Source organism: Clinocottus analis, unplaced genomic scaffold (assembly GCF_023055335.1).
Source record: "Clinocottus analis isolate CAN_PGR_092001 unplaced genomic scaffold, fCliAna1.0.p SCAF_21, whole genome shotgun sequence".
NCBI classification, from domain to species: Eukaryota; Metazoa; Chordata; class Actinopteri; order Perciformes; family Cottidae; genus Clinocottus; species Clinocottus analis.
The window spans coordinates 9502737-9516565 of NW_027175943.1; the positions used below are offsets into that span (position 1 = coordinate 9502737).

Sequence of the window (13829 nt, forward strand, 5' to 3'; positions counted from 1 at the left end):
CCGACAGTATATACAGGAGATTCATGTAAATCACATTAGCTCTGAAGGGAAACTCCATCTTGCTTTATTCCACTTACAGAACCTTTTCTTCTTCTTCTTTTCTTCATCATATGACGAGTCTCTCTAGAGCAGTCTAAGGTTTTACATATTACTTGGAAAAAACTGGACTAATGGGACACGTTCCCTGCAGGTTTGGATGTGTGTCAGGGATTAGTTTTTCTACTGCAGGAGGAATTTAACAGAAACTGTGGTCCATAGATCAGCAGTGCAGAGTCACATGACTCAAGTCACAAGGTTTGTTTAAGCAATTGGGGATGAAGTGCCACTTGCAGCCACTTCAATCCTGAAGTAGACCAAATTTTGACTAAGTCCAGCCACCTGATGAAATGTAACAAACAAAATGCATGTACATCTACTATTATCATCGTGGATTATGGGATTCATAGTGGGAACTTTTTTTGTTATACATTGACATTAATAAAAGAAAAAAAGCAGCTCGATCATCCATTCACCAGGCCTTCTTTCTGCTTCCCACGGCCATAAGTTTATCGTTCTGGGTTTTGTCGGTTGAAACATGCCACCGACCCGGAGAAAATTGCTCTGTATGACAACCAGTGTTGAAATTCCACAACCCATCAGTGTGACAAATACACGATTTGTACGCATTTGTGAGCAGACACGTCTATCTGGTGGAGCTCAAGAGCAGCGGTAGTGTATGGAGAGGAAAGCAGAAGGTCAGGATCGGAAGCTTCTCGCACCGCAGAATTGAGACAGAAAGAACCGAGTGAAGGCGATTGAAAAGAGCCGAAATCACGCCGGAAATCAAACATTGTGGGGCTTCAAAATCGTAGCGCGGCATTGTTACGTTGCACAAAGACGAGACAGGTGAGTTGTGGAGGATCAAAATTATCTCAACATCATGTTTCCCCTCCTTTTTCTGTATCATATGACAAAGTTTAAGTCGTCACGATTTTTCTGGAGTTTTTAAATTTATTTTTTTTGCCAAAGAAATCACCTTATTCTGACTAAGTGCTTTCTTTCTTCATTTGCCAATTGCATTTGAGCTTTTATTTGATGTATCCAGTCGTACTGTTTCTACAACTCATTCTTCAATACATTCTGGTTATTTTTATCCCACTCTACCTCAAATCAGTGACCGCTGCGACTTTGCGCTCGAGCTTGGATTTTATTTTGAAACGCACTCTACCGGAAGTTTCCTTTATTTCGCAGCGGCTGCCTCAATGCGTGTCTCTTCCCACACAGGAACTTGGCCCGCAAGACGATGGCGTTCCCGGGGCTGCTGCTGCTGGAGCTGGCCCTGTACGTCAGCTGCTTCGTCTGTGGGATCGTTACCGCCGCGGCCATCACCATCGTGCAGGTGACTTCACCCAGAAACTAATAAACAGAATAATCCACGTGCTTCTTTTATTTCCATCCCCTCCCGGATGCGCTCACGTTTTTTTTTATTTCAGTACGTGTGATTGAAAGTTGTAAGTTTAGCAAAAACGAAACATCTCTCCAGAGGTGCTATTTGCATTTATTTAGTTGGCACTTATTTGTCCATTTAGTTCCATATTTTCGATTAATTTGTGTTGTCTGTTTCTTTAAGAAAAAAAAGCTTAACAGGCCATTGTTCTCTTCTTTTCCATAATCAAAACTGTTTTACTTTAATTTAGGATAATTGTATTGTTTACAGAAATTATGTCCTGCTTGTTACGTATCAGTGTCCAAACTTGAGCGCGAGCTCGTAAAAAAAACAACAACAAAAAACGCTCACTTTCATTTTCTCCTGATTTCCTGCCTGCGGTGGGTGTTGTTGTTGTTTATCGGACATAAACGTCACAACTTTTGCCCCCGTGTATTAAACCCACGGTGTCGTCCCGCGGGGAGAGCGAGGCTCAGGGAACAACATCCTCAGCACGCGCAGCACGACGCCACTCATTAGCTGCTAAATGTGAAGAGAAAAACAAAACACGCATCATTTTGAGCCTTAAAGTCAAAACGTTCTCTTCTCGAATAACCAGGAACTGCGTGCGTGTGACAATGTGCGCGTCACCGTCGATGTGCACTGCTCTCATCATGTGATTTGTTGGTCCTCGTGCCCAATTACTTTCGCTCTCTCCTTACAGGAGTCAGATGCTGCAGCGTGTGTGTGTGTGTGTGTGTGTGTGTGTGTGTGTGTGTGTGTGTGTGTGTGTGTGTGTGTGTGTGTGTTCTGTTTTTTTCATTTGTTGCAATTCCACAAGAGATGAATATTAAGTTATTGAAACAATGTAATAAACTATCCACCATGTAATTGTAGCTGAATGAAAGTATCATAATCCAACCTCCTGTCCGTCAGGGTAACTTCGGGGGCCGGTGCATGCTGTATGGACTCGTCGAGTACAACGCCACGGCCGGCCTCATTGGGATCCAGTCGTCCACCTCCTCGTCCCTGTGCTACTTCGTGTCGGCCATATCGGTCACGGTGGCGGTGGTGTGCTTCTCCCTGTCTCTGTACTGCGTCTACACATTCTGCATCGACGGGGAAATCATAAGGTATAGCGACACGTGACCTGAAACATGCTTTTATAACTGTGATCAAATTGTTCCCCTTTCAGCTGATAACTCAATCCATCACACAGGAGTTTCTAAGCTGATGCCACTTTTCTCAAATTGATCACAAATGTGTATAAAAGACGTGCAGCCGCACTAAAAGCACAAAGAATGACACCACAACTGGCCTAACAAACAGTCAAAGATAAAGCTGGACTCATTGTGCATTGTAAAAAAAACAATCAAAAAGAGGACATGGATGTGTTGCGTAACATGGTCACATGCGAGGTCTGACATCATTTCCGTGTTTGTTTAGAGGTTGAAGTGACCCGTCGGTTCAAACTCCATTTCTCATCCCCCTGTCCCGTCCGGTCTCCACAGGGAGCGCACGTGGACGAGCCTGATCATATCTCTGAGCATCGTCTTCCTGTTCTTCCTGCTCATCACGGGCTGCATGACGAAGATCGGACGGGACTCGCTCTGCAACTCGATCATCCAGAGCGTTCCCAACGTCACCAGGTGGCACATACACACTCTCTCTCTCTCGCTCTCCATCTCTCTCTCTCTCTCTCTCTCTCTCTCTCTCTCTCTCTCTCTCTCTCTCTCTCTCTCTCATCTCTATGGCATATACAAGCATATAGCTGCTGTTTGCACTAAAACTAGGTACTAAACATTACACCAGTCTAGTGATGTTAGGCAGCAACTGTTTATTATTATGCACTATTCAATGTTCGCCTAACTTATCGTTTGCCTTTTGTAAAATATGTTTATAGTTTCTTCTTATAGTCTACCTACATTTAATGCACAAATCAACCTGTATAATATGCACAGATTACCTCAATTAACCAATCTGTAAATTCCGTCATTATATCTTCAGTTCCACTTTAAACGCTAACTTATTCTCTGTATATATTGACACTTACTACTATTGCACTTCTGCTTGGATGCTAAACTGCATTTCGTTGCTCTGTACTTGTACATGTGTAATGACAGTAAAGTTAAATCTAATTTAATCTAATATACCAATGGCTAAATAGCTCCTCTTAGCTGCCGTGATGCCTGCTCAACAGGACACTACAGACTTGTGACTATCAGTAACTTTTCTAACATGTAATCTATTTCTGCTTCTCAAGCTGTGAAGAGGCCCAGACTAGAAAATGGGTCAGTCCACTTAAAGGGGGAAGATTCTACAACAGTCTGTACAAAGCCGAGGTCAGTAGGCCTCTTTTAGTGTTGGACACGTTGCCCAGTTGCTTGTAACCCTCTGTATTATATTGATGAATGGAGCAACTAAATCGATGTGACCTTTTTAAGTATCACTGAGTCGTTTGTCTCCTCCCCTGGCTCCCTCTCAGACAACGGTGTGGGTCAACTTCTTCCTGTGGCTCATCATCGGGGCGCTGGTGGTCTTCCAGAGGCGTCAGGGTTCAGGGTCGAAGGCCATCGTCGGAGGGCAGGGAGGCTACGGCGGGCCGGCCGGAGGGCTTTTCGACGATGCCGGGGTGACGGCTGCAGAGACGGAGCCATTTTTTAACCGTTCCTGAAGGCCACAGTGAAGGAGGGATGGGGTTCGAAACCACACATGCAGGGTTTACCTTCAATGCCTTCAATGTCACGCCTTTGTCTGACCACATGATGCCAAGCTTGGCCTGCTGATATGCACATTCATCTGTTTCTCACTTCTACCGTGTTTCTGTTTACATCACAAGAAATGGGAGAGTGTTTTTTTGCAGGCTTTTTTATTTTATTTAAAAAATGGGCTCATATTTTGTATTTTTGATGTGACAGATTTGTCCTTTGTAAACAGACAAAGTATATAAATTGTCCTCAAAAGCTTCTCTTTTGTACTTTTGTACTTGGTGTTTCTACGATGTGCCCAGCAGTTTTACAGTTTTATTTTTAATGAATGGTTTCCTTGGAAATTGAGTCATTTGTGTGTCATGTGAGCTCAGATAGTTCAGTCCAACTATGTGAATAAAAGACCATAAAGAAACACTTGGTACGGCTCAAAACGGGGGGAATAACAATAACAAAATGCTAAATGTCAAGCTATGAACTACTTGGTTAGCAGTGATGCTACTAGACGCTCTACTTTTTTAAACCAAATAAACCAAAGAGTTAAAACACAATGACCCAAATGTGCTTTTTGTTCATGCGTTAGTGTTGAACTGTGTCTCCCTCTGCTGGTTAGTCATAGGTACTAACTTGTGCCTTTGTCGTGTCCTGTTGCATGTTAGTGGTGAGGAGTTTCATGATAGCAAATGCAATCCTTTCTGAGTACAGTAAAGTTATACATTGTGTGGTGAAACAGAAACCATTGTTTGGCCACCAGACTCCATATCTTATAAATAAACAATAACAACAATTGAATTTCCTATTTTGAAATAGGTAAACACAACTTGTGTTACCAGCCGAAGTTATCTGTCAGGTCAGAATAAACAGCTTACTCCTGCTATTACAACATGACTCCTTTCCTCTCTCCTGAACTGTCTAATCTCTGTGGATTAACTGACCTATCTTGAGCCCTGAAGGTAGAAGACAAAGTTATCCGAACAGAGAGAGAGAGAGAGCGAGAGAGAGAAAAGGAGAGACTGGGAAGAAGGAGACGGGTGAGGGAAGAACTTCACCGGTTCTGTGAGTCAATTTCCACCGGAGGCCCCTGGAGTTACTGTCGCAGTCTGGGGAGGTCGACGGAGAGGAGAGAGAGAGCTCTGGAGGACGGTGACGACTTTCTCACACTCGAGACTCAGAAGAAAAGCACAAAGCTTGTGATTACTTTGACCTTGGAGTGTATGGTGAGACCTTTTCCCATCCTATTTGGCTGTTGTATTGAGCTATCGATTTGGAAATAAATAAGCTGTGTGGCTACGAAAGAAGAAAGCAAAGTAAAAAAAAAAGGGACAGCGCTTGATGGTAGGAGAGGAAAAAAGAGAAGCAGACCAGAGCAGTGGCCACTGTAGACTGAGCTAAGCCGTGATAAGCCTCTTTAAGCTACTTCACTCTCTACAGATCAAATGCTCCGTTTAAAACCTGGTGATCTGTGCTGGACTTCTGACCGGCTGACAGCTATTGATTCACGTCATCAGATTTTTTTTTTTTTTTGGCAGGACAGCGGTAGTTCACTGCCAATTCAGAGACCAGAAATCAAAAAGATACGGGACAAACATTATTTGAAGTCTGTTTTTGAACCATCTTCTATAGTTAAAAGTCCTTGAGCTAATCTTTGACCCCCTGACCTCCACCCCTCTATCTCCGTCCAGAACATGTCCAACACTCAGTGTGAATCGGTGGCGTTGAGCGTGGAGTCCCTCCTGAACGACGCCAAGAGGATGCAGACGCAGTGCCGCGAGCGCAGCGAGCAGCTCTCCATTGCCGCCACGCAGCTGAGGGTGGAGTCGGCCGCCCTGAGGGAGCAGTGCGAGTCCGCACAGCTCGACATGGCCCACATCCGCCGGCAGCTGGACGACCTCATGGATACCAAGTCGGCCTTCGACGCCAGGGAGAGGCAGGCGCGTAAACTCAGCAGGCACCTGTGAGGACAAGAAGACGGGGGTACCACTGGACGAGAGACGAGAGAGAGAAGATAAGAGAGTCAAGGGAATAAGATGCACCCAGCATCAAGTTAAAATGTGTACTCGGAGTGTTGGTATCTACTTAAATAGTTCCCAGAATGCAGCTCAATTCAGAATGTTGTTTAGGGCAGTGGTTCTCAAATGGATGCACGTGAAGGCCCTCCAGGGGGTGCGTGAGATTTAACAATAACTTTATCGATGTTGACAGTCCTTCTTAGCTTTTGCTGCACTTGCAACAGACACACGCGACTATGCACAATAATGTAAACCTCCCCCCCACCCCCTATCATGTCAAATAAACCACGTTCCAATAAATGCTCGTCTATTGCTATTACGGAGGATGAATTCTCCTCATTAGGCTTGATTCATCACATTCTGTGTCCTCGTCTGAGAGTGGGACAGAGAAGTAACAGAGTATAGGTGGTGTTTCCTCACGCCACCCTAGAGTGAAGGAAAGGAATGATAATAGGAACCAGTATAGAAATTCCAATTAGCAGCACAGTCACGTTGCACATCTTTTAACTGTTTATGAGCCAGTGCAGCCTGGACCTTCCTGCAGTTTGTTAGTATTTTGTGTTGACATGGTATTAATAAAGGTTTTTCTAATGGCGTCAAATATATTATTCTCCCCTACATGTGACATTTTCATAAGGTATGTATACTACAGTAAATCCATTAAGTGAACAATTGTGTAACAGATTTTCCAAAGAACCTGGCTAGTCATAATAGCAGCTTTATCATGTAAAAGGAACCAGCACAGCTAATTTGACTTCACTAAATTGACAATTTTGTGGAAAAATTAAATTAAAAAAAGGAAAAATTCCTTTTGAAATCCATTTTAATTCCAGGTTGTAAGGCAACAAAATAGCAACAAGGGTGAAAAAAGGCTTTTTTTCAGAGGTAGACTTCTCATGCCCCAAAAATAAGCCGCTCTATATTTCATCCTCTTGCTTTGTAAGTTGAGCATTTGCTTATATGTTGATGTGTCAGACAGGCAAAATAATTCCAACCCTTCAAGCTGTACACCATATATTGATTTCCGACTTAAACTGGTAAATTGGTTGTGAAATGAATGTATAAAGCTGCTAATATGACCACTGGGGGAACAGTCTGAGCCGAGTGTTGCAGCAGAGGAGGCGCTTGCATCCAGAAAGGGGAGAAACCCTACAACTGCAGCGTCTGCAAGAAGAGCTTCAGTCAGCTGTCATAAATGAAGCCACGCCTGTTCTCTCAGAAAGGAGAGAACCATTACCAATGCAACCCACGCAAGGAAGGCTTTCCGGTCATAGCACCTGGTGCAACAACAGCATACTCACTATTAACAAGGAGCAGGATAATTACTTTATTAATCACCTCAAATTAAGACAGACCCAACCTGTTCAGCTAGCGTGGGAAAAGGTGCTCGAGCCAACTGTCTCGACTAGACCAACGGAACAGATCCCGGGAGTCATACCGGGGGAGAACCGCCGCTGAAGCTTCGAGTCAAAATTCCACGAATGTGTTGGTGTGCGACCGAGAAACCGTACAGATGTGATAAGGCTGGCCAAAGCTACACAGGGGCTACAAAAACTGTAACACTGTGAGCTTTGCCTGAAGAGCTTCGCCACGGATGTCTCAAGACGCATCAAACAATTCATGCGGAAGAGAAACCATACCACTGAGAACAAATGTGGGAGATGCTTCAGCCAGCTCGGGGCAATGAAGAACCATCTCAGTACACTCACTGGAGAGAAAACTCTGCTGACGCTCGATGGGCCGAAAGAGCTTCAAGTAATCAGGAGGCATAAAGAGAGATGAATGTTCTACTAAGAGAAAATATGAGGAATTAAGGTATCCTGGTCCATGTGGATTAATGAAGTATATGTTATGCTTGTTTCTTTACCAAAGTCGTTATTTTGTCAACTTGTAGGCAAAAAAGTGGTAATTTAACTTTTTCTTTGCTACTCACATAACATGTTGCATCAGTGTGAATCAGCAGCTGCAGTAGAGAAGAAGCTGCTGGTGTGTCTGCAGCCACAAGAGGGCAGAGCTTTCATCCAGGTGAAACTATGCACTCAGCTGACAGCGCAAATCATACATGTACTAATGTTCTGTGTATGTTCCCTGTAGCATTGTCAGGGGGTGTTAAGGGAGAAGGAGAGTTTAAAGATAATACATGCTGAGACTGTAGATTCTCATTCAGTTGGAGTGTTTTTTTTGTGCCTGTTTGAACGTTTTCTTTAGGTGGCCTCGTTTTTACAGTGTGTGTGGTCATAAAACACGGAACAGGAATCAATGGCAAGAACACACAAAACCTTTTGTCACAAAAGATTACAATTTTAATTACTGTTATATAAATCATTCTATAAATACATGGTTGTCGCATCATTAGGAACTTATTTTAAATAGCAATAATAACAAACAAGCAGCCGGGTGGTTGGTTGGTTGCTGCGGGTCAAAAGCGAGGAAAAGGACATCACAACAATCTTCTGGGTCTTGAGGAGACTCAACGTTAGTGGAAGTAGCTGGGAATGTTATGTGTGTGTATGTGTGTGTGTGTGTGTGTGTGTGTGTGTGTGTGTAGTTTGGTTTTTGCCACTGGTCTTAAGTCAGTTCCTCCTATTATCACCGTTCTAAAAGACACAATGAAAATGGATTACAAGAAGAAAAATCTCCCAACAGCATTGGGGTTTAAATATTCATGGTTTAATATTGACTCACTTTCAACTTTCTTCTTTAATGGTGGCAGTGCTGCTTTGGCCTGAAAAGCACAGAGACAAATTTACCAGAATATATCTGTATCTATGATGCCTACTTGTTGTGTATGAGTGTATGCAGCGTTCACATTAGATCATTTATTCACCTTAATTTAGTGAAATGACTGAAATGACATTTTAAATGTTTTTTTTACCTTCTTGATAGCTGTCCAGTCTTCAAGGATGTCGATGTCTCTTAACATGTAGACGATGAAAGGCCCTATTAGACAGAGAGGGAGTAGCATAGCATTAAATCAGCTGACAGTGGTGCCTTAGAAGGAGGAAAATTGACTGAAACGCGCTGCTTCTGTCAGAAATCAGAGCTAAAAAGAAGGGGAATGATGAGGTCGTCAGGTGACAAATAAATAAGAAAAAGGTGACGTTTTACCTGAAACCAGAGCTACTTTCTTTCTCCTCTCCGACCCACCGAGCAGGTTCTTTCGTTTACACTTCTTGCCCTTCATCTCATCGCTCCACTCTGGAATGAGTAAATATATCTGTCACTGCACAACTCGTCCTACTGCTTATATTTATTTCTTCTGAGAATAGAAGCCGAGAGTGTAGCGATTGTTGTCTCATAACCTTGCCGTATTTTATGTAACCACTGATTTTTTAGAAAGATATTAATAGTGTTTTGTCCAAACATTGATAAATCGCAGTCGATTTCATTCCTTAAAGATACTGATGAGGTCATTTTCTCCGTACCTGAGGTGAGGTCTGTATTCTGTCGGTCCTCCTCCAGTCTTCTTATCTTCTCCAGCAGTTCAGTCTTCATGGCATCAAGCAGCAACGTCCGCTCACTCTGTCACCCACAGACAGAAATCCAGACAGTTTCAAGTTTGCAGTGATTTTCTCCAACAGCAGTGTGTCTGTGTCTGTGTGTGTGTGTGTGTGTGTGTGTTACCTCCAGGTGCTGCTTTGCTCCTTGTTGTTCACACTCGTATTTGTGTTGAATCACTTGTAGACACAGCTCTCTGTACACTCCTGGAGATAAAGACAGTGTGGCAACTATGAGATTATTTGGTGTTTCTAACAGCGACGCAATACCTTTTATTAAACTATGGCAACACGTTTCACTTATTTATGGTTTTCAAGGTCGTCCTTTGAAAACCTTTTTATTACTGGCTGTAATTGTCCCATTGAACACAGCTAATGGAACTGTAAATGGACGGAATAGGAAACACAACAGGAAGACTTTGTTTTGGGTGAAGAAGTAAGACATTAATTAAGAGAGACTAAATCAATTAATTTATAGTTTATGCTACAATCACCCCCACTCTGTATGTAAATATATTTTTAGGACAGTGTAACCTCCAAACTCCCCTCACTTTGCTTGAGAGAAGTTTGTTTGTTAAACAGCCCCATCTAGTGGACAGGTGTTACTATTTATACTGATACTATTGTGTTCTTTTATATTCTTATGCTTTGGCAACATTGTTTTTACATGCTAAGAAAGACACATTGAATTAAATTGAGAAAACACTTCTCTATCTGTACCCGAGACACAATTATCTCTGCTGGAAAACACATGTTTTTGTTTTTGTACACATGTGCTTCCTCGCCTCAAGTTTTCATGAACCGTGTCTGTCTGGAACAGGTCCTGCTTGCTACGATGGACCGTGGCTGTCTGGAGCTCATTCCGGTCACATGACATCTATTGCATCTGTCCATCCAGGGAGAGGGAACCTCCTCTGTTGCTCTCCCTCAGGTTTCTTTCATTTTTCGCTGTGAAAGGGTTTTTACTATCTTTATTTTGGGGAGTTTTTCCTGATCCAATGTGAGGTCCTGGGACAGGGATGTTATGTGTACAGCTTGTAAAGCTCTTCAAGGCAAATATATATAGTATTTGTGATTTTGGGCTATACAAAATAAACCAAATTGAATTGAATGTTGCAAATTGTGTCCTAATATTGGCACGTATTGTGGGGATAGCTTGAGCGTCATTCCTCTGTAAGAAAAGCACAAGCTGATTCAAATCCAATTTCCTTATATTCCGTTTTCCCCGTGCGTTTTACTTACCAGCCACTTGTGTTTGTATCTGCATGCTTTCCTGTAGTGCAACGAGTGGTTCTCTGTATTCTCCAGCCTTCCCCGTCAGCACCTCGTCCAGCTTTACTTTCACCTGGTTCTGCCGCTCCCGAAACAACCTGTAAATCACACGGTGAAGTCAGTCCTCCCTTCTTCTTCTTTTTCCTCCATTTTTATGATTAATATGATTTCAAATCATACCAGGGAGACATGGTGTCAACTTTCTTCATCCCTCCTGTTTCCACTTACTTCTCTTTTAGCTCCTGAAATTGTTTTTCCAGATCCATCATCTCGTCTAGACATTCCCCTCTCCTCCGCTCACAGTCTTCATCATCCATTTCTTCACAGAGAGAGAGACAGAAACAGTAAAATAAATAAAACGACAACAACATAGCCGTGCTCGGCTCTTTACTTTTTTTTCTCACTTTACCTGAACTCTCCTCCTCTTCTTCCTCCTCTTCACTGTCGTCCAGATCGCTATCCCGCTCCTCTGCGCTGTCCTCCATGGCCTCCTCTATTCGCTCGCCTCCTCTGTCTCCCCCTCGCAGCTGCGCCACCTCTCCGTTGGCCTCAGGGAGTTGTGACTCTCCTTCTGCCTCCATCTCCTCCTCCGGGTCCCTCACGTGAGGTTGGGCGGGCATGGCTGACTGAGACACATGCAGACACACACATACATACATACATACCACCATGTGTCTGGATGAAGGTTTAAAAGTCACCTGCATCGTGGCTCTCCTTCTCGTGTTGAGCTGATTATTTGATCACAATTGCTGATTAGTGAAACGTTATTGTTAAATTTTGAATGATGGTGAGGTCTCTTGTTGTGTAAACATGTTTCCCACCAAAACTTTATATAAACAAAACATATTATGCATTCACTACTGAAGAAGTAAATGAACTCAGATTACAAATTATGAGTATCTACATTTGAAAACATTGCAGGCAATAAGTTTAAAATAACTATTTTAGCTTTGTCTTCTACTGATATCATTCACTTGTGATATTCCGCTCAATATGGGCGATGTTTACGAATGACGACACTGCAGATGGGTTGCAATTATAGTAAGCCACGAAGAAGAGAACAGAAAGGAAACAAATGGATCAATTTTACAACTCTGTTTGCAAAACAGAAACCCGCCCGTGGTTTAGTTGTGGATGGCAGATTACTGTGTAGTTAGAGAATAATTTGAATAGAATAACACCGGGAAGCCCGCTGTTCAGCCAGCTACCGGGTGGCTTCCGGAGATCCGTCAAGCAAGCGAGAAAAACACCGCACAAGACGGGAAATTGCACGATTATGTTTGAGAAAGGCACACAAAAACAGAAGACAAAAGTCTAAGAATTTTGCCTCACATTGTAGTTGTAGACGCATTATGAAAAAACAACTTCAAAACTGTGTATATCCTTTAAACCTCTTCTACATTCATGAACAGGACCTTTATTGTGTCGCCGGACCGGAAGTGCAGTTTCCGTTGAGCCGACTTGACCACTGGTAGCTTCCGTGACGTCATACAGTAAAACAGTAAACGTTGTGAACTCGACGGCGGTGTTTCGACTCAAATAACTACCCGAACTGAGCTGCAAGCTGCTGTACTTCCTGTATTGTTTTCACTCACAACCCCAAATGAATGTAACAAGACTCGTTGTGACGTATTCACGCCACATAACTGGCACACAAAACGCGCAGAGAAGTCAAGTGCATCACTAAGCTAACGACTGAACCCGCAACAGGGAGGAAATGACTGCCCGCTCCTCTCACTGTCAACACTGTTTCAACTTGATTCATTCACGGATATGTGCCCGAGGCGTTTGATAGTTAACGATACAACACGCGTTTGAATGCCATGAAGCACGCTGAAGCTCCGGCAGAGTCTCTTTCTTTCTGACCGTATCCTCCAACTGTATAAGGATTAACAAGTAGCGTTGTCCGTCCGTGTCCAGGCGAGCCTGTCGGTCAACATAACCCTCGCTGCACCGGACCAGACGGTGACGGGTCTGCTCACCTTCTCCCTCCGCTCGGCAGTAGAAAGTTAAAGTAGCATTTTCTATATTTAAATTTTTTAAAAGTACTTCCTCTTCACTTCGGTCTCCAGTTCGACACTTTGCCGGACTCTACAAGCCGTGGATATTAACCAATCAGCACCAAGCAGTAGTGCCGGAGTCGGCATGACCCATAGGAGTGATGACCTCCAACCAATCAAAAGACTTCAGCAGGTTTAGTGGACCAATCACGATCCAGTATAGCGCTACTAACTATTAGAACGAACCAATAGGCGGGACCTTAGAAAAATACCGCGTATCTCCCTTTTTTCAATCTCAATATTCCCAGTGTACTATAATATAATATATTATAACATAATATAATGATGTTGCCCAGACCTCTCAGGTGATATTACAACAAATATAATGATTACAGACTTAAATAAAAAATAAATGAATACAACACATTAATATCAGAACTAAAACAATGCACATTTTGAATGTATTTCAATACATTAATGTGTATATAAATATATATATATATATATATATATATATATATATATATATATATATATATATATATATATATATATATATATATAGACTTATATATAGACTTATAAAGCCAAATGTCAAAACAGGTATATGAATTTCCCCTTGATTCTTGGAGCATCATTAGCTCATGCAACTCAGCCATCTGGGATTCAGCTACTGGTGTGCAGCAGCATCTTTACTTGGGTTTACATAAACCATCCTGCAATTAAAGGGGGAATATACAGACCCACTCTTGCCTGAGGGTAAGAGTGAGTGCAATCAACCACAAGATGGGGCCAACATAATACAACATGTCCAGAGAGCCATTCAAATGATAATGGTGGAATTCATATCATTTTGACAAAAGGAAGACATTTTAGCATGTCATTGTAGAAAAGCTCCAGGTGGAACTAATAACATTAATTATGGCTGCACTCCATTT

At 42.6% G+C, this 13829-nt stretch overlaps 2 protein-coding genes across 4 annotated transcripts; one reads left to right on the forward strand and one right to left on the reverse strand.

Moving 5' to 3' along the window:
- The first annotated feature begins 1261 nt into the window (after nt 1–1261).
- On the forward strand, nt 1262–4664 carry tmem179ba (transmembrane protein 179Ba). The gene is made up of 5 exons (XM_068588041.1): nt 1262–1378; nt 2342–2538; nt 2917–3054; nt 3669–3747; nt 3891–4664. The coding sequence occupies exons 1-5, from the start codon at nt 1283–1285 to the stop codon at nt 4077–4079; spliced, it is 699 nt and encodes a 232-aa protein (XP_068444142.1). The 5' UTR covers nt 1262–1282; the 3' UTR covers nt 4080–4664.
- Nucleotides 4665–8402: 3738 nt separating this feature from the next.
- On the reverse strand, nt 8403–13022 carry brms1 (BRMS1 transcriptional repressor and anoikis regulator). 3 transcript variants are annotated; one of them, XM_068587748.1, is made up of 10 exons: nt 12874–13022; nt 11301–11517; nt 11120–11210; nt 10862–10989; nt 9747–9826; nt 9548–9644; nt 9231–9320; nt 8998–9062; nt 8808–8847; nt 8403–8719 (listed from the first exon to the last, which is right to left on the reverse strand). In XM_068587748.1, the coding sequence occupies exons 2-10, from the start codon at nt 11509–11511 to the stop codon at nt 8712–8714; spliced, it is 810 nt and encodes a 269-aa protein (XP_068443849.1). In that variant the 5' UTR covers nt 11512–11517; nt 12874–13022; the 3' UTR covers nt 8403–8711. The 3 variants fall into 3 exon arrangements, with proteins under 3 accessions (XP_068443849.1, XP_068443850.1, XP_068443848.1); XM_068587749.1 differs by having other exon boundaries at nt 11301–11513; nt 12874–13018; XM_068587747.1 differs by lacking the exon at nt 12874–13022 and having other exon boundaries at nt 11301–12856.
- Between the last annotated feature and the right edge of the window lie 807 nt (nt 13023–13829).

Excerpts from the sequence above, each read along its gene's own strand:
- tmem179ba (XM_068588041.1), top strand. The coding sequence starts at position 1,283 with ATGGCGTTCCCGGGGCTGCTGCTGCTGGAGCTGGCCCTGTACGTCAGC. Across the intron at positions 2,539-2,916 it reads ATCGACGGGGAAATCATAAG|GGAGCGCACGTGGACGAGCC; the intron begins GTATAGCGACAC and ends CGGTCTCCACAG. Across the intron at positions 3,748-3,890 it reads ACAGTCTGTACAAAGCCGAG|ACAACGGTGTGGGTCAACTT; the intron begins GTCAGTAGGCCT and ends GCTCCCTCTCAG.
- brms1 (XM_068587747.1), bottom strand. The coding sequence starts at position 11,595 with ATGCAGGTGACTTTTAAACCTTCATCCAGACACATGGTGGTATGTATG. Across the intron at positions 9,063-9,230 it reads GAAAGTAGCTCTGGTTTCAG|GGCCTTTCATCGTCTACATG; the intron begins GTAAAACGTCAC and ends TCTGTCTAATAG. Across the intron at positions 8,848-8,997 it reads ACTGGACAGCTATCAAGAAG|GCCAAAGCAGCACTGCCACC; the intron begins GTAAAAAAAACA and ends TGTGCTTTTCAG.